General features: G+C 31.0%; 1 protein-coding gene across 1 annotated transcript in view; it reads right to left on the reverse strand.

Moving 5' to 3' along the window:
• Nucleotides 1–9088, reverse strand: part of LOC110638296 (callose synthase 9) — a 61850-nt gene extending 52762 nt beyond the window's left edge. The window contains exons 1-3 of the mRNA XM_021788807.2: nt 8876–9088; nt 8528–8743; nt 7379–7476 (exon numbers count right to left, since the gene is read on the reverse strand). Coding sequence (XP_021644499.1) covers nt 7379–7476; nt 8528–8729 — 300 coding nt within the window. The 5' untranslated portion in view covers nt 8730–8743; nt 8876–9088. The remainder of the gene's footprint in view (nt 1–7378; nt 7477–8527; nt 8744–8875) is intronic.
• Nucleotides 9089–20968: the final 11880 nt, after the last annotated feature.

Genomic DNA, 20968 nt, shown 5'->3' on the forward strand with positions numbered 1-20968 from the left:
GCCTTTAACAAGCCATCAGAAGTCATCACTATCAGTTGGCAACAACCATAATTTAGCATTTCTTGTGTAATTTTCTTACATATTAGATTATAAGCAGAAAAACATGAAGTTCTTGTAGGTCCAAACATCTCTCATAGTCCTATACAAGCTACAATACCCACGCAATGCTGCGGTCATAATTTTTTTATTATTAAAATTTTTAAATGAATATACACTTATAATGATATGAACTTGCCTAACTCCACCTCAAAAGTCAGCTCACAAGGGGAGGTTTGCAAACTCATATATATAACACCCACGACTTCCCTGCAGAACCAATGTGGAACGCATCATTTCCGACCCCTTTAGACTGAACGTCGTCGTGAAGCAACTGGGGTTATTACTCGTTCACCCCGACCTCTCCCAAAGAACGTCAGGGAGCCTTGGTACATGGCCCACCGATCCATACAAAGCGAGGCTCTGATACCAAATGATATGAACCTGTCTAACTCCACCTCAAAAGCTAGCTCACAAGGGAAGGTTTGCAAACCATATACATAAAACACCCAAGACCTCCCTGCAGAACCGATGTGAGACGTATCATATATATCTTGGGTGTTTTATGTATATATATATATATATATATATATATATTAAACAAATTTATTATTTATAAATTATTGAAAAAGTTATTATATTATTTCCATACACCATACACGTAAAATATATTCATACAAAGTTTGATAGAGAAAAATACAATGCTCTAATTTTATAAATTAATAGGCTAAAGTGTACAACTATCAATAATTTTTTTAACAAAAAAAAAAAAATCTGTCTCAATTTCCATATTTATTACAATCATAGTTTTTTTTTTCTGATATATTTTTTTACTTTAGAGATAATCTATTGTGATTGAGACAAATTTAATCATTTAATAGTCAAAAACAATTAAAATAAGATAAATTTTAAAATTAGATATTGTAATAAAAAAAAATCAAAAGTAGAAATTGGAAGGGTTCAACGAATTGAAATAACAAGGGAAAAAAAAAAGTACCTAACAAAATTTTACAATATTGCTGTTGGAAAGTAACTCAATATTGAGTTTTGATATATATAAGTAAGATTGAATGCATAATATTAAATATATATTTTTTGATGTGTGAAATTAATTCTATAATACGATAATTTGCATTATTTTTTTAAAAACAATAGTATAGATTATTTTTGGTTCATCATCAATTAAGAAATTATATTTTATAAATTCATATTATTAAAGTATTTATATTAGATCTTTAGAAGTAAAGGAAACACTTAAGAGAATGAAAGTGGGTAAAGCCTGTAGACCTGATGAAATACCAATTGAAGTGTGGAAGTATTTGGGAGATATGGGAGTGAAATGGTTAACTAAATTATTTAATAAGATTATAAACTCAAAGAAAATGCCTGATGAATGGAGGAAGAGTATTTTAGTACCTATTTTTAAAAATAAGGGAGACATACAGAGTTGCTTAAACTATAGGGGAATTAAACTCATGAGCCAATATTATGAAGTTGTGGGAGAGAGTTGTAGAGCATCGACTACGTCATGATACTTCTATCTCTCTCAATCAATTTGGTTTCATGCCCGGTCGTTCAACTATGGAAGCGATCTTTCTCATTAGAAGCTTGATGGAGAAATATAGAGATGTGAAGAAAGATCTACACATGGTTTTTATTGATTTGGAGAAGGCTTATGATAGTATTCCAAGAGAGGTTTTATGGAAGGTGTTAGAACAAAAGAGGGCATCTATTAGGTACATACAAGTATTGAAAGATATGTATGAAGGAGCAACTACTATTGTGCGCACAGTGGGAGGAGACACAAGAGATTTTCCGATCTCAGTTGGATTACACCAAGGATCAGCCATAAGCCCTTACCTTTTTACATTAGTTTTAGATGAACTGACGAAACATATACAAGAGAGTATTCCTTGGTGCATGATATTTGCGGATGATATTGTTCTGATAGATGAGACACGAGAAGGAGTCAATAGAAAGCTAGAACTTTGGAGAAGTACTCTAGAGTCAAAGGGTTTTAAGTTAAGTAGAACGAAAACAGAATACATGCATTGCAGGTTCAGTGAAGGCCAAACTGGTGATAGGGAAGGAGTTAGTTTGAATGGAGTGATACTGCCCCAAAGTAATCACTTTAAATATCTAGGCTCAGTCCTTCAAGTAGATGGGGGATGTAAAGAGGATGTTAGTCATAGGATTAAAGCCGGATGGTTGAAGTGGAGACGTGCCACGGGAGTTTTATGTGATCGTAAGATTCCCAATAAATTGAAAGGAAAATTTTACCGCATCTGACCATACGATGGCTATGTTATATGGTAGTGAGTGTTGGGCACTGAAAGAGTCGTATGCATCTAAGATAAGAGTTGCAGAGATGAGAATGTTAAGGTGGATGAGTGGCCATACTAGACTAGATAAAGTCCGTAATGAGAGTATTAGAGAAAAGGTAGGAGTGGTGCCAATTGAAGATAAGTTGAGAGAAGGGAGATTGAGGTGGTTTGGTCATGTGAAGCGTAGACATACGGAGGCTCCAGTTAGACAAGTAGAGCACATTAGGTTAGAAGATAGAAAGAAAAAAAGGGGTAGACCTAAATTGACTTGGAGGAGAGTAGTACAACATGACCTAGAAGCATTACACATTTCTGAGGATTTAACCCAAAATCGTTCAGAGTGGAGAAAGCGAATCCATATAGCCGACCCCAAATTTTTGGGATAAAGGCTTAGTTGAGTTGAGTTGAGTTGAGTTGTATATGAAAATATTTAAATAATTGTCGCAACGTATTTTGCGGTTGCCAGGCAATTCACACCGAAGTGGAAGGGTGAGGAGTCGCCACTTTAATTTTTACGGGAAAATAAAGAAAACCTTTTATTATATTTTCAAAACTTTTGTTTTAAAGAAAATGATCCACTTCTATTCCAGAGATTCAAAGTTTGGGGTACTTATATGTGTGGGGAAGTTGTTAGGCATCCCACATCGTCCCAAAAGGGTAGATGAATTTAAGGATGTGCTCAAATGAATTAATGTCAATAATTTGAAATGGAGCTCAATTTGTAATATTGGTTCCTTGCATTTGATCGAAAATATAAATGTAGATACACTTAAATATCTCATTATTAAGATAAGTCAAATACACAAGTAAGTGAAGCGACCCTAAAAGTGAATTTTGACTCCATTTGATCTTTGTTTTATTTTTTATTTTTTATTTTTTGAAAATTATTTTAAAGAGGCTTCCAAATTTGACGAATAATCTAATAAAATTTTATTTGAAAATTAAATTTGGTTTCAAAATTAAATTTCGTTTGAAAAATTAAATTGGGCTTTAAAAATTAAATTTGTTGAGAAAATTGACTTATAAATTAAAATTTTTGGAAATTAGATTAACTTGAAAATTAAAATATGTTTGAAATTTAAAATGGATTTTAAAATAGATTTTTTGGTTTTAAGATTTTTAATTTTTATTTTTTTTAAAATCTCATTATTAAAAAAAATAGAAGCCAATTATTTTTAAGAAATTGAATTTTAGTTTTATTTTAAAAAGTTTCAGTTATTTTATTAAATACAAAAAATGAGTCAAACATAGATGTGATACAAGTGATGCCTACTTAACATTTTATTGATTTCCTCCCTTTCCTTGATTAAAACTTTAATACCAGGAAAGGTGTCACTTAATTCCTAGGGATTCCAATAGATTGTGAAAACTTTCCACTCTCTATTGTTGATCCCATCATCGGTGTCCAAATAACTGAAGGTATTATGTGTGTGGTGCGCCTAATTATATACAAATGCAAATTATGAGTTGAACACGTATAGAATAGTTTAAGAAAAATTAATCTAATTATTTATTTTATTGGGTATAAGACGAAATTATCATTACGCCCAACAAACCATTAATTATTATTTCTTTAGGTTCGAGATGCAATTATCATCGAACCCATGATCTTTATTTTATTTTATTTTGCAAGATTTAAGATGAAATTATCATTAAATTTTCCAAAGGTTTTATTATTTTATTTGATTTATAGAGCTTAAGATGAAATTATCATTAAACTCAAAAATAATATTAATTTTAGTTTATAGGATTTAAGATGAAATTATCATTAAATCTCCAAAGAACTTTTAATTTGTAGGGCTTAAGATTAAATTATCATTAAACCCTAAAAAAACTTAATTATTTTAATTATACTCAATTACAGAGTTTAAGATGAAATCATCATTAAACTCCAAGGATTTTATTATTTTTTAATTTAAGGATTTAAGATGAAATTATCACTAAATCTTCAATTATTTTAGTTTTATTTGATTTATAGAGCTTAAGATGGAATTATCATTAAACTCCAAAATCTTGATTTTTATCTGATTTATAAGATTTAATTATCATTAAACCTTGAAAGATTTTATATACTTTATTTCAAGTTTGTAGGATTTAAGATGAAATTATCATTAAATCCTAATAAAACTTTAAGTTTTAAAGCCTAAAGTCTAAGATGCAATTATCATTAGTTCTGAAACAATTTTAATTAATTATCTAATTGCCTTTCCTTATGAGGTATAAAATGGAATTATCATTAGACCTCAAGATTATTATATATTTTAATTAATAGGGGTTGTGACGAGATTATCATCAAATCCTAAATATTTTAATTAATTCATTTATTTATAATATTTTATTTATTTTACAATGAAAATGATTTGGGCCTTCCAATAAATTTTAATATCTACTCGTCTATTTAAACACCCATCATCAAAACACGTAGCATCATTATATAAAAAGGACTTAGGAATTAAAATTTATATTTAAGCTTTATTTACTAATACTAAAATATTAACAGGATGCATGAACTTGGGTTTTATGACTAAGATTCCACTTGTGATGAGCCAAATGCTAATAACGCTCAATGAACTTTGGACACAATTATGTAGGATCGTGCCACTAATTCAATTAGCAAGAATTCCAACTCACAATCTTAGACTTTTTCAATAATAAACAGGACACTTATTACATACTAAAGAAAGTATTCCCAAATAACCAAGAATGCATTTAGAATGCCCACACTAATGTTGATAATTCTACTATATACAAATTTTATTCTCATAATTTTCTGGCTTAAATAACCACCTCGTCATAAGTAGGATCTAATACAACACCATTTACGAAAATTAGCATAAAATAAAAGTTTCAATCGAGCATCCCCGAAAACAAGAACCTTTATTATTTTAGTAATATAAGTAGGAAGCATCAAAACATAATCTGTGGGTTTTAACATCAACAAATACTGACCACACTAAAAACCAAAAAAATCAAGTAAATCCTTGTCATGTAGCCAACAGCTATATCTATTTATTTTCAAAACCCCATCCATCAAGAATTAACAATCAAACCATATAATCCAATTCTAAAAATTCAAATTCAGCAAACAACCCAACCTCTATTTCAATTCACTCCAAACCTTCCCTCATTATCATTCAATATATACACAAAACAATAAAACTAAGCAATCATAAACAACCACATAGTATCAATCCTCCCTACCCATTACCAATATGCTTGATTAATAATCAATGATTACTATAAATAACAAAAATGAATTCATAGTCTCATAGTCATCAATTAACAAATTGCAAAACGAATGTACCGGAGAAGTAACAGATACAATGGCACCGAAAAAAAAAGAATCCACTTATGAAGCCAAGGATCAAATATAGCAAGTATCTCCTTAATGAATAACTATAGATCTGCTGGGGTTGAGGCAGAAACAAATAGAATGGGTGGCTTTTGAAGGCGCTGATCTGGAGCAGAATAAACATTGATATTGGTGAAGAAGAACATGTGAGCCATTGATTTCAACCTGAAGCTGAAATGGGTCTGAAACTAAAATAGGGAGTGTTTTTTTTGTGAGAACAAGTGTTGATCTCTTCCTCCAGAAAGAGCAGATAGCGTGAGTTTTATATGGAGAGCCAGTGTCCAAAGAGGATCATTGTTTTCTTCTTAAATAGAGGTTTGGGTTTTTAAAGAGTCAGTCAAAGGGAGAGGAGCAGTTTTCTCTACAGAGACCTAGGTAGCTTAGGAAATTAACAAAATTAATTGATCCTTAATTAATTCCTATTTTAATTAATTTCTATCCTCTTCTACTTCCCCCTAAAAAATTAAAATGGGAGAATATCTCAAACTTAAAGGTTAAAATTAAGACCCAACAGAGTATTTTTCTTCTTTTATAAAAAATTTTATTTTAGATTCAGATAAAATATAGTATTTACAATAATATTATCTTTTTTATGCAAATATTGAATAAGTTTAATTATATGAAAAATATATATATAAAAAAACAAAAAGAAAGAAATAAAAAAAAGAAAACGAAAAAATTTAAAAAAAAAGACAAAAAAGACCAAAGAGTTTAAAATAAAAAAATAAAAAAGTACCCAAAAGAAAAGGGTGTTTGAGAGGGATGGGATGTGTGATGGAGTCGTAGAGGGGACATCGGGTTGACTGACACTCTTGTGAGAAAACAATTTTATAAAATTTATAAAAATCACTATCTACATTGCCCAAGGATTCAGTTTTATAATTTAATTAGATTTTATTTGAATATATAAAATATTTAAATAAAATTATCTTTATATGCAAATATTGAATAAGTTTAATTATGTGAAAATTTAAAAAAAAAAAAAAGCAAAACGAAATAAAAGAAAAAAAATGAAAAAAAAAAGACAAAACACCAAAGAGTTTTTAAAAATTAAAAAATTGAAAAAGTACCTAAAAGAAATGGGTGTTTGAGAAGGGTGGGCCGTGTGATGGAGTCGTAGAGGGGACATTGGGTGGACTGACACTCCTGTGAGAAAATAATTCTTAAAAATTTGTTAAAATTTTTTAAATCAGTTTTCATATATATAATGTTGAAAGAAAATTAAGTTTTTCCCAATGAAAAAAAAAATTGATGTTCAATAATTTTCAACACATTATGAAAGGTAAATATTTTGGCAGACAAGTTACTTTTGTGAGGGAAAAATCGATCCTTAGTTAAATTCATGTTCTTAGTATTGACTCAAGTCATTTCGCTAATTTAAAGATAAATAAATAACTTCATCATAGCACTAGCAAGCAATACAATCCAATTCTATGATTCCATTTCACAACCACTACTGTAATTTAAAGAATAGGCCCCCTTTCCTTCATCAACTTTCAAATCAGGGTTTCACCTATCAAGAAGCCCGAGTTGGGCTTATCATGGTGCAGAGTTTCATACTGCACATACAGCTAGGATTCCCTATTACTAAAAAAAATGAAAGAATAAGCACGCATGCACACACGATATCACAAAAATAAAACATTTTCACAGACTAGCGCTATACCTTGATGACAGACATCAAACCAGTCTTGAATTGAAGAACACCTCTTCCTTCACTATTAGGATCCAGATTTTGTGCAAGTGAATAAGCATGCTCACATACTGCAGGTAAAAAAAAAACTCAGCATGTTATGAAATATGTTAAAAACTATTACATCATGAATATTGTCCAAAATTAGAGTGACAACAACATGATTGAAGTGAATGGTGCAAAAAATGAAAAATGCCTTCTGTTAAATTAAAATCGCATTAGGCTTAGTATTTCATCTTTAATTCCACTTCAGTAATAGTAAAAAAAAAAAAAAAAACTGTTGATACAGGAGTATTAAGCTAGCAACTAGCAGCAGAGACCAATTTAGTGGTAGAATATCAAGGCAAGTATTTCTGATATTTCGAAAAGAGTCAAACCCACAAGCATGTAGCATTACACATAGTCAATCAATAATCCTACAATTTATTTTCTTTTTTTTTTCACACACTCTATTACCTCTCAGAAACTTAGCATCTTAAGTCAAGGATTAACTTAGAACCATAAGTAAAGCCACAGACTTACAAGGAAACCAATCCCTAGCCTGCTGAATCCAAAACAGAGAAATTTTGAAGGAAAAAGTCATGCAATTAAGAGTAAAATGAGGAAATCACTAAAATTCTAGTGAATATCATGGAAAGGAGCCATGTGATTAGGATGTAAACAGAACTAAAAGGTTTAATTCTGCAATAAGTAATCAAAATTCACTCTAAAAATGATGACATATCCAAATATTTGCTCAACATTTTGGATTTCTATCAACAGAAGGGTTACCTATTAACCATTACAATGGTTTTCTTCCTAAACTTAGGTTGAATATTTGAGATTCAAAAATCCATCCAAATAATTTCACGACTCCATTGATTCTCATATGTTTCAACATGAACTGTGTCAATCTTATTCTTTTTCCTTTAACCTTAGTTTAGACACTCAGTCATATTTAGTTGTACTAAGATCTTTCCCAGTAAATCCAAGAGTCCCTAAATTTCTACCACGGGTAAGTATTGCTCGTACACACGCAAGTGTTGTAGCATACTCTAATTGAAATACAAAAGCACCACATATACACGAGGCAAAGATGCAACTAAAATGAAGAAGCATAGCATAAAAATGAAATACACATACAAATTCTAGAGACATTCGGATCTTCATCTTGAATTTCATCAGCAGCCCTCAAAATTGCATCAATATCCCTATTGTTTGCAAGTGAAGAGGGAACATATCCAGCAATGCCACCAACGGGTCGGCCAAGTGCATCAGTCCCAATTCTTTCCCTCCTTAATGCAGCCCGTACTAACCGCTCCCAGAGATCCTCTGCTCGAGACATTTTCTAGCTGAACCCTAAATCATCAAACAAAACGTAAACACAAAACAAAATTTTAACAAAATCAAAAGAAGCAAATAACTAATATCGTCCAGGGATTAAGACGAAGCATTCTCTGGGATGGAAAAAGGAAATTGAAAATGGCGTACCTCGATCGCGAGGCCAAAACCCTAGAGACCGAGTTGAGAAGGTGAGTTGAAACGGCCTCTTGGACCGGTAGAAATGGAAATAAAAAGTTAACTTTTTCTACAGAAAGGTGATTGTGTTTGGCGTTTGAAATCGAAGTGAAACTGAATCCTGTAATCCTTCTGGGCAAAGTAATCAAAGTGGAGTTACCGGATATATCCGGTGGCACACGGGTTTTACTTTGATTTGTATAACGCGGCGAAGGAAGCCATTGGGCACGAAAAGATCGCGACTTGGTCAGGTGATCCACTCCCATTGGTGAAGGTAGTCACGGTTCGGTTCATAATAAAATATAATAATAATAATAATAATAATAATAATAATAATAATAATTCAATTTAAAATTAAAATCGATCAAGCTGAAATTAATTAAAATTAAATTTAAATTAAACGAAAATCAATTGGTCTAGTTTGGGATTAAAATTAAATTTTTTTTTTTAAATAATTGGCTTTTATTAAAAGTGAAATAAATTAAAATCAAAATCACAATTAAAATTAAATAACTCTTTGAGTCAATTTTGATCTCTTCACCCTTAAATGAAAATCTAAATGTAATTGACCCTACATTGAGAAAACTAATAATGAGGGAATATTTTTTATTTTTAATAGTGATTGGTATTGTCTAATTAAGGGTAATTTAGTTAATTATTCTCTATTAAAGTTGCATAAATAATACAAGTCTCGAGTTCAATCTTTTCATCTATTTATTTGGGAGAATTGTTAAAATAAAATAGCTATCTCACGCTATGAAGGACATCAAGCAACATTTGTCTACATTTGTCTACTTCGAATTAGTTTACTCTTGCATTAACGGTAATGAATTTTTCATTAGGAAATGTTGTTTTGTTGGAAAGATAATTGAGAAAAAAAAATATTTAATAAATATAAAGATTTTATAGCATGCATAGAAAAAGAGTTTTTTTTTTTTTTTAGCTTAAGGATGGGGATTATTATTTATGAGATTGAACTCGGTAAAAATATATATTACAATAAATAAATTAATTTAATTTAGTGGTAATTTTATTTACTTTCTAATTTTTAATAGTTAACTGAATCATGGGACAAATTTGACAAATTTAGTGCGGCAAAATCAAAGGGGGCAAAATTATTAAATTTAGTGAGGCAAAATTATTAAATTTAGTGGAATAATATTGACAATAACCTACCTATATAAAGGATTTTTAAGTAGGCCGGGCAATTGCCCTCAACGTAAATCCGCTCTTGGGTTTACTAATGGGATGTCCTATTATGTTACAAAATTTTGTTTTGGCCAATGATCCAATTAAATGAATAATTAGAACTATTATATCAAGATTTTCATAGTATTATCTTTATTTATTAATATAAGCATTTCATATAGTCATTTTTGCTAGCCATTTTTAATTAATTTTATTAGTTAATTAGTTAATTTTTCATAATTGTCAAATTTTCTATTAATTCATAATTTTGTTTCATTTTGTAGGTAAAATGGCACTCTTAAAAGATTAAAAGGTAATTGTGTGAGTGATGAGTAAATTCCATATCAAAAAATGACAAAAATGAAGCCTAATATTGAAGATTTTAAAAGCTACTGAAAGTTGCATAAGGAGTTATATAACCCATGCAGTTTGTGTCCATAAAATTTAAGAAATTCTTAAGTTGCATAGCCCAATACATAGGATATGCATCATCTTATGCAAGAGATTGAAGAAATATTACAAGTGTGCCGAGATGTGCATAGCTTATGCACCTTCACGGAATATGAATTTAAACTTGCCAAAACTTGCATAGCCTCATGCATAGGTTATATATAACCTTTCAGACTTGCCGAAATATATATAACCTTTTGCATAGCCTATGCACTTGCTTATGCACCTTCACAGAAATTCTTTGAAACTTACCAAAATGTGTATAAAGACTTGCATGGCTACGCAAACCTGTCTCTACTTATTTTCTCCAGTTCTGATTTTGCATAAGACGCTGCATGGGTACAATTCTGATCATGCACTCTCTCATTAATTGGCTGATGGAACAAGATTTTAACACACGTGTATGACCTCATCACACACCATTTTTAGTCTATTTTAAGATAGAGTATAAAAGGATTATTACCTCATTTTTTTTGTAAAAAGAAAATATTTGGAAAGAATGAGTGCAGGAGCCTACAGCCTGATTTTTCCCATTTGAAGTTTCGATTCTTCTTCATTTTCTGCCATTTTCTACATTTCCTTCATCGGGTTTCTTTAATTTTAGTTTTCTTTTCATCTGTTACTTCTTTTATTTGAGTATTTCCATTAAACATGAATAGTGAGTAATTTTTTTAAGACTATAGAATTGGGTATATAATATTTAAGATATTTTATGAATTTGAACTAGTTAGGCCAGATTTTATGATTATTATGGAGTTTTATCTATTTTTTGTGTGCATAATAACATGCTTAGTGTAGGATCCCATTAAGTTATGTTCTTAATCCTTAGTTGAAGCACCGAAATAAGAAAATTCAGAGATAGATAATAAAAAAATTGGACTTAATTAACTTAGATTTAGAAATAGACTATGAATTAAGAGGATTAATAGATTGATTAAATTAAAGTACCTAGTGAGTCTTAATTAATTTTAACTTCACAAAAATATAAATAAATTAATTAAGATGTTCTTTGTCTCAATCAAAGGGTTTTCAAAGGATATGTGAATTAATCTCCTTGAAACATATAATTTGCATATGTTTGGTTAATTAATCAAAATCCCAAAATAGCTTAAATACGAACCCTATAACTCTGGAATTACCTTGTACCATTGTTAATTGTTAATTGGTTTTAATTACTTGTGACTTTTATTCTTACCATATTACATTTAACCTAATCTATTTCTTATAATTTTAGTAAATTTTTCTATCAAGTAATTTCTTAATTGAATTTACAAATACACCATTTAATTTTCAATCTCTTTCATTTAATTAATTGTTAATCCAAATTTAGTTTAGTTTAGTATATTTCTACATCAAAAATAAAATTTATAATATAACTCTTTGAGGGAATGGTGTCTTTTCTATACTATTTGAATGACTCGTACACTGGGGTTGGGCCACATCATTTATTATAAATGAATATTTTGGTATTTGACTCTGTACTACTAAAGGATTAAATTGTACATTTGAAAAAATATGTAACACCCCCATACTAAGTAGTCTATACATTTTACTATTCTGGTGACTAGTGTCTGTCCGGACAGTCAGGATGTCTAGAACTATATATATGTCATTTAGAAAAATCACAAATAAAAATTAATAAAAATCACATAAAGGTGAAATGGAAATAAGAAAAATAAAGTATGATCGGTTAAATGAACCGAGGTCCCGGCGATGGGTGATTGAACCGAGAAGCGACTGTGAGCTCAGTTGCAATTATAAATTTGTGTGGGACCCTATGACACCCCAGGCCAAGGGATAATTGCTAAATTAATGGTAATGTGAAAACAATAGAAAAGAATAGAGAACAAATTCAAATAATTGAATCAGAGTTCAGGAAGTAACCTAGTACTATTAGAAAAATTGATCAGACCCGATAATTGGCATTTTGGTCAATTCAATCTTAGAGGTGACTTTTAATCTAAATATCTATTAAAATATAGGAAATTAAAATTATGAAAAAGAATTAAAAACATAAAAAATTGTATGGAAGAAAAGGAAAAAGAAATGGAAATTCAAATTTTTAAGGGAATTATGACAAAAGCGTGAGATAAGCATGACCTAATTAATTTATAATTTTAATTTATGAAAATTTAGGGATAAATATTTACACAAAGACAAAATTAAAAAGAAAGAAATTCACTTTCCTCCTCCCATGTCCAGTTGTCCCTCTCTCTCTCACCATTTCTCTCAAAATCCTCCATTGATGCATAATTGAAGCTCATAAACCCTAAATTTTCTTCATAATTCCCATAATTCCCAACACCAATTCTTGAAATTAGACCTTGATTAAGAATTTAGAAGTAAAGAAGGAAGAAAAAGTGAAGAGACTGAAGTTGGGAAAAGCTTCATCAAAGGTAAGTTGTCTTTCTAACTTAACTAAGTATATATGCATGAAATTAAGCTTAGATGTGGGAATTTAACTTAAAAAAACATAAAAATTATGCATGTATGAAGGGACAAAAATTCGGCCAGCCATGGGTATGCTAAGGTTTGATGGTGTTTGTTTAAATTGAACATGAGTTTGAGCTTGTTTGGAGTAGTATACATGATTGAGATGTTGAGAATTACAAAAATTGTGAAATTTGAGAGAACTAGGGTTTATGGTGGCTAGGGTTTTGGAAGAAATTGAGGGTTTTTAAAAATTATTGACCAATTAATGTTTGTAATGCTTAATTATAGTCATTTAGTATGCTTAGAATTGAGAATTGATGAATGGACTTGAGGAAATTGAGGATTGTTGAATTGTTAAATTCTAGACTAATGAGTCCAGCATGGGTAAATGGCCATAAGAAGTGTTGTGTTGCTCCAATTGGTGTGAGGCCAATTGGAGATGAAATTAGGGTCATAATGCTACATTTTTCATGAATAAATATTCCCCAAAAACTGACCATAAGTTGGTCTAAAATTGGCTAATACTGAACGTGGAAAAAATGATCAAATGAACAGTACATGTTCAAATGGCCATAACTCATTATAGGAAGGTCAGAATAATCTGATTCTTAAACCATTGAAAAGGTTAGACATAGGAGCACTCTTTTTTTTTTAAGATCATGAGCCTAAATTTTGACTCTAATCAAATCAAATTGCTAAAATAAGTTAGGTCAACCAATCTGCCAAAACCATACTTGATCCAGAAATTATGGACTTAGACCTATTCGATCAGTTTTGGCAAAAATGTCATAACTTGATCCACAAAACTGCAAATATAGTGAAATCAAAGCTAAAATTTCTATAAGACCTAGATCTATAACTTTGATGTTTTGACTATAACCCAAAACCAAATGCAACTTAGAGAAATTGCTAGCACAAGTTAGGGATTCCAATTTTGGAAATTCCTGCACCTGGTCAGATTGACCACTTAATACCCAAATGGTAAATTGGCTATAACTAGAGTTACAAAACTCTAAATAGAGTGATTCAAATTGGAAAATAAAACTAAGACATAGAGGTATAATTTTCATGAAGAACACCTCATCAAATTATGATAAAAATTAAGTTGAAATTGGGTTTCAAAGACAAGGTATAAATCTGTCCAGAATCCAAACCCTTAGAAATTGCTTAAGTGATTTAGGTATTCATTAGGCATTTAATTAATTAGCTATTAGTGGTAATTGAATTAAGTATTAAGACATCTCCATTGTGTATTTTCAATGGAGAAAGACATATCAAAGGACAAGGAGAGGTTGAATTAAGTAAGAAAATGATAAGAGATTTGTGCACAACAGCTATTACCTTTTTGTTTTTCAAATTTAATTTTTGTTTTGAATGAATTGTATGAATGGTTTATGACCCTTGTTGCATTAAAAATTTTTAATTGAGAAATTATATATTGCTAGCCCAATTTGGGTAATTGATCGAATAGAATATGATTGTGAGTGACAAATGCATTTGATAAATGGAAAATTGTTAAAATTATTTGAAACCACAGTTGACATGACTATGTGTTTTGCATTCCTTACTAGCTTGCCTAGTGGGACGAATTGGATTTATATTCTCTCTATTGCTGAAGTGTTAAGGTGTGTGTCAGTTGAGGATGAATTGAATGAGTACTCATATAATTGTGCTAGCTAGCCCTTACATTCCTCATTAGCCTTTGGTTATTGGGATGAATTGGATAATTGTGTCATGATCTAAACTGTGTGATTTTTCATAAATTGTTGTTTTATGAATGTTGGAATAAAATTCGTTTTTATCAAGTGATTCTCTGGTTTTAGAAATAAAGTATGATTTTATATGTGTTGACATTAAAATTGATTTAGTTTAGAAAATTGTGATTTATATTGATGTGTTAATTTTTTTTTTAGTTATATACTACTGAGTTTTTGGCTCAGCGATAGCTTGTTTATGCCGTCGCAGGTAAGGAGATAGATAAAGCAGCAGAGTGAACTGCTTGTGGTGCTAGTGAAGCTTTGTTTTGGATTTGTTATCGGGTATATTGAGTATACCCTTTGTAAATTTTCTTTTGATGTATATGCACATGTATGTATGTATGTATGTATGCATGTAAAGGACTTGAGCAATTGTATAAAGTGTTGAAATTTTATTTTTGGGTTATGTAAATTTTGTAATGTAAACTTGTTTATTCTGATTAATGTAATATTTAAGTTTCTTCTAAAATTTTCAATTAATGAATTGCTTCTCGCTTGATTGAGTTGATGAGATTGGATGGTGTTGATTTTAATGGAGTTGTGGTTATTACATCTATTGGGAGTGTTTTAACAAGTTTTGAAGAAGTCTTTTTTCAATTTTTAGACAGAATTCTGTTAAAATTTCTATAAAAATTTCAGAAATTCCAAAATAATCAAAATTATAGTTATGATATAAACTCTATTTAAAAACTCTTTAATAGTTATTTATCATTTCTTTACTCTTTAATAGTTATTTATCATTTCTTTGCACTTTAAAAGGAATTGAAATTGTTTAAAATCCCTTGTAATATATTTAATGGATTATCGATAGGCAAAGTTCGGTAATTCATTAGATATGTTACGGGATCACATCATGCCCTATGTAGGGATAAGATGTGACAAAATAGCACAAAAAATTGAGAGGATGCTTGGATAATGAATTTATGTGGATATTTTTTATTTGAAATTAGACATAAAAATGACCTATTTATTTAGTGTGGACTTAGACAATATTAAATCCAAGTTCAAATAAATTTATGAATCATAGGTAAAATCTAGTTAGGAAGTATAAGTTTTTTTCAAGCAATGAAGTATTATTTAATTAGGAAAAAGGGAAAATTTTGGCTTGAAATTCATTGCTTCTCGAATCAAGTTAGATTGGGCAACTTGTCTAACAAAGTTAGGACTCCTCATTTTGTTTTATTTTAGCATGCCTATTGTTGCAAGGGTTTTGCGGTCGCCAGACGGGTTCTCACCGAAATTGAGAAAAGTGAGGAGTCGCCACTTTAATTTTGAGGGAAATTAAAGAAAACTATTTTTTTTAAAACCTACTTTGAAAACAGAGATTCTAGATTCGGGGTCCGTATATGGGTGGGGAAGGTGTTAGGCACCCCACCTCGTCCCTTAATGAGGGTAAGCAGATTCAATGTTATGCTCTTTATAAATTAAAATTGATAATTAGGGGGTTAGAATGACGATGTTAATCCTTTGTGCGGAAAAAAGGAATATTTGATATTTCACTATTTAGAATTGCCCAAGAACACGAGTACATGAGATGACCCTTTAGTGAATAGGAGTAGTGTTAATTTGAATATTGAAATTGTGATATTTTAGTTTGGATTTAAACTAAGAGAAGTCAGGCAATGACTCTCCCCCGATCTCTTAATGTATTCTGTTAAATTTTAGCGGATTTCGGGTAAGAACTCTCCTCCGATCTCCATATAATTTATTAAGATTTTTGCCAAGAATTTGGGTAAGAACTCTCCTCCGATCTCTTAGTGCATTAAGAATTTTATTTGAGAATTCGGGTAAGAACTCTCCCCCGATCTCTTAGTGTTAAGAATTTTAATTGAGAACTCGGGTAAGAACTCTCCCCCAACCTCTTAGTGTATTAAGATTTTAATTTGAGAACAAGGGTAAGAACTCTCCCCCGATCTCTTAGTGTATTTCGTTAAAGATTATACTGAGTTTGGATAAAAACTCACCCCCGATCTCCTAATGTATTCTGTTAAATTTTAGCCGAGTTCATGTAAGAACTCTCCCCCGAACCCTTAATGTATTTATGTTAAAAATTAAATTGAGTTTGGGTAAGAACTCTCCCCCGAACTCTTAATGTGTTTACGTTAAAAAATTAAACTGAGTTTGGGTAAGAACTCTCCCCCGAACTCTTAATGTGTTTATTAGAATGGCATTTTGTAAGAACTTGGAACTATGGATTTTGGTAAAGGGTCATTCTTGACCCCTTTTTTGTGGGAATGAAGTATCGAGGACACAAGAGACCCGTGTAAAGCTTTTCCTAGCCGATGGGAACTTATAACTAGATGGTGGATGGAAGACCGAACTACTTGCCGATCTTCTACGTGATTGCCTTATCAAAATTCTTTGATCCGATCTCTTTTGCCGCTCGCCCGGGATCCGAACTTATTTTAATTCCCGATCTATTGTCTTATTAGCTAGGTTCATTCTGAGGCCCGATCTCATAATTTGTTTATTTGACTTATTCTCGTTTCCAATCTATTCGACCTTTTGTTACACCTATCTTTCTTTATCATTTTTTTATTTGTTCTAACCCAAAACTCTCATGTTAAAACACCATTGTCTATAGTCTTTAGAGTATTTACAATTTGCCTGTGACTTGAATGTATACTCTTGAAAGGAATGAAAACTAAGTGACGATAAATGAAATTTACGAATGAAATAAAAGAAGACACAGGAAATAACTATTAGCCTAGATAATCTATTTTGAGATTTAGTGCGACTGGATGTAAAAGAAATTTTAAAAGAAAACTGGAGAAAACGAAACGAGGATATTCGACAAAATAACAGTTTAGACGCTTACCCGTGAGAAGTTGAGGAGACAGATGAGCTGACTTCGGTATCCACAAATCTTGTAGAAGTGAAAGCTGAAGGCCGCAAGACTTGAACGTACTCGAAGTAATGGGAATAGGTCGGAACGAAATTGAACTCGGAAGGTAATGCCAGATAGTAGAGCGGTTGGAACGAGGTGTAATGAAGATGATTTTAGAGTGTGGTGCAGAGGAGCTAACAATGAAAATGTCAGAATTTAGAGCTCCTTTTAGTGAAATACTTCAGAATACTGGTTTCTAAAGTTTCTCAATACTTCGAAAGCTTAAAATAGCAAGTAGCAAGACTGAATAAAAATCCAGAGTCTTTCCACGATAATAGCACCTTCTTTTTTTTCGTCAAGTGTTGCATGCATGTCACACCTTACCCCTCTGTAAGGTATAACATGATCCCGTAGAATACCTAATAAACTACCGAACTTTACCTACCGATAACTCATTAAGTACCCTACAAGGGATTTTAAAACAATTTTCTTATTTTTAATAAGTGGTGAGCATTTTCCAATAGGTATTTAAAACATATGATTAAAAGTAAATCAAATTAATATTTTTGGTCCATTTTGTTTTTACGCAAATTTTATAAAAATTTTGACAGAGTTCCCTCTGTATTTTGAGAAACCAGTTCTTCAAATACCTGAAATAAAAGCACTTCCAATAATTTTCTAACCACTACTTCAAATTCATACTCAATCTCAACCAATTTCTCAAATTCACAAGTTCAATAATTCTCAAAATACTGTCAATCAATATCATTCATATTTCCTTAGAAACAAAACAATTTAGATACATCATTACAAGAAATTTACATTAAGAAAATTCAAACTAAAATTTATTACAACTTTATACAAACTTTATACAAGCTGCTCAAGACCGATTTTACATGTCCATACAATTACGTGCAATACATACATCAAAATAAATATTTACAGTCAGGGTATAAATTATACCTGATAACTTCTAGCAAGTAGCTCCCCTGTCCTCAGCAACTCAATCTGCTGTTCCTCTAGTCTCTATATCTGCGACAGCATAATAAGCTATCGCTGAGTGGTGAACTCAGTGGTGCACAACTAATAATTTAAAACTTAATACAATTTATGCTTGACAATTCATAACAAATAGAATTTTAAAATTTCTAAATTCTTCAAAATCAATGACTTTCAGAAATCAACATTTTCATTTATGCAATTTATTCATTCGAATAACATTTTGATCAAATAGTAACTATTTATTTACATTTCTTTTAAATTCCGAGACAATGCAAAAATTTTTGAATCATTAACAAATTATTTATTTCAATTATAATTTATCAAATTATGCATAATTTAAAGGGCGTTGCCAACAATACACACAGTTGAACCCATGACCCAAAATTCGAATAGATGCCGTGTTGTACACCACGACATTTCACATTCTCCCAATAACCGAGGCTAAAAGGGAGAAACAAAGACTAGCTAGTATATATGAGTACTCATTCACATCATTCCCCAACTGGCAAGCCAGAGAGGAAGAAACTCGCCCCATCAAGTGGAGGAGTTATCTCACTAGACAAGCTAATGAGAATTCATAACATATTTTGTCAGGTCAACTGTGATTTCAAATCATATTCAAAACAATTTTTATTTACAAAGTGTTTACAAATCATCAGCATATTTAATCATCATAAATTCATGTTCAAGGTTGGCAACACATCAAACTTAATATTTACAATCATCAAAGCAATGCAATAAATCCTTAAATGCATAAGAAAATTTATATTCAAATTATACAATTTCATTCAATAAGTTAAAATTCTCAACACAAAAAAAATCATGAATCATATAATAATTTATTTCAAATCAATTTGGAATTGAAAAACAACAAAAGAGTTAGTTGTGCACAAACCTCAAATGAGTCGCCTGTTGGCCTTGACTCGACTCCTCGGGTTCTGTCCCGGTATTCTTTTCCACTGAAATGCACAATTTTATAGTGTTTCAGTACCATAATTTAACATAAATCCAAAATAAATTTAACTTCACTTTTACCTAGCTCTAACATGCTAAATTTGACGTTCTTGAAATTTTGTGTTTCGGGTTACTATTCACTGTACTATTCAAGTCAAATTATTGACTTTTTAAGGCTTAATAGGTATGGGAACTCCAACTTCACCCACATACCACATTTTGGCCATTAAACTTGTTGGTTTTGGTCATTTTCTCAAAGTTTAAGTCATTTTAGCAAAATTGCCAATTTTCGGTTTTGGTGCTCCGAAGTTGCACTGTTCCATTGGTCAATCTACTGTCGGAATTTGCCAAAACTTCCTTCATAGGAAATGTTCTTTATTGTCTTAAGTGTATTCTCATTTTTGGATCACCCCAATTGGAGTTTTGTAGCTCAAGTTATAGCCAAAATACATTTACTGTTCATGTGCACTGTTCATACTGGTATTTTGGTTCTGGCAGATTTTTGGTCCAACTTTGTTCAGTGATTTGATCAAGTTAAGTTCATAATTTGGTCTAACTTTCTTCATATGAATTGTTCTACTATGTCTTAGGTTTCCATCGGTTCAAAAATCACCTAAATCCGAGTTTCCTAGAGAGAGTTATAGCCCTTCAAACATTACTGCTCAAATGGAATTTTGCAGAATCGCAGGTACAGTAACTCATCTTTGCTCAATAATTTGAATGGGTTAATGGCATAATTTGGGTTGGTGTTCTTCATGAAAGTTTTAGATCTATATCATATCTAATTTCTGGTAAAATTTCAGGTGACCTTCCTAACTCGAGTTATGACCACTGTTCATTTGGTCAGTTTGGTGCAGTGGCAGCCTGCTCTCATTTCACTTTGGTCAATTTTTTCACCAAGTTTTGTTCAGTTTTTGGGCATGGTTCCTTAATGAAAATTGTGCCCTTTTATGTCTATTTTCATCCCCAATTGGTGGCATATCAATTGGGCTTGTAAAATTCCCGTTTTGGTCCTTCAAAGTAGGTTTGGTCATGCTGCCAGCAGCATGACCATTTGACCTACGAATTTGGTTTCACTTCCAATAATTCAAACACAACTTATTTGGTCACAATTGACCATTTTTCACTTCACAATAGGTTAAACATGCCATTTACTCATTTCTTGCATTTTTGGTTCACAACCCTAAGTCCCAAAACCCTAACTCACTAAGTTGTTTCATTTAACCAATTCAATGCCTATATACATGCTTCTTTAACTCTATCAAGCTCATATACACCTTTAAGTCCATCAAATTCATGCACATACATTAAACCCTAGCTAGCCTAAATTCAGCTTTGATCCCTCACAATTATTTTTGTTTCATTTTAAGTTACTTTCTAAGTTAATTAAACTAAGAACATAGAAATTTAGTAAAAGAATTCAAATTTATATACTAACCTTTGTTTGATTTTCCA

The sequence above is a fragment of the Hevea brasiliensis genome, chromosome 15 (genome assembly GCF_030052815.1).
Source record: "Hevea brasiliensis isolate MT/VB/25A 57/8 chromosome 15, ASM3005281v1, whole genome shotgun sequence".
Classification (NCBI taxonomy): domain Eukaryota; kingdom Viridiplantae; phylum Streptophyta; class Magnoliopsida; order Malpighiales; family Euphorbiaceae; genus Hevea; species Hevea brasiliensis.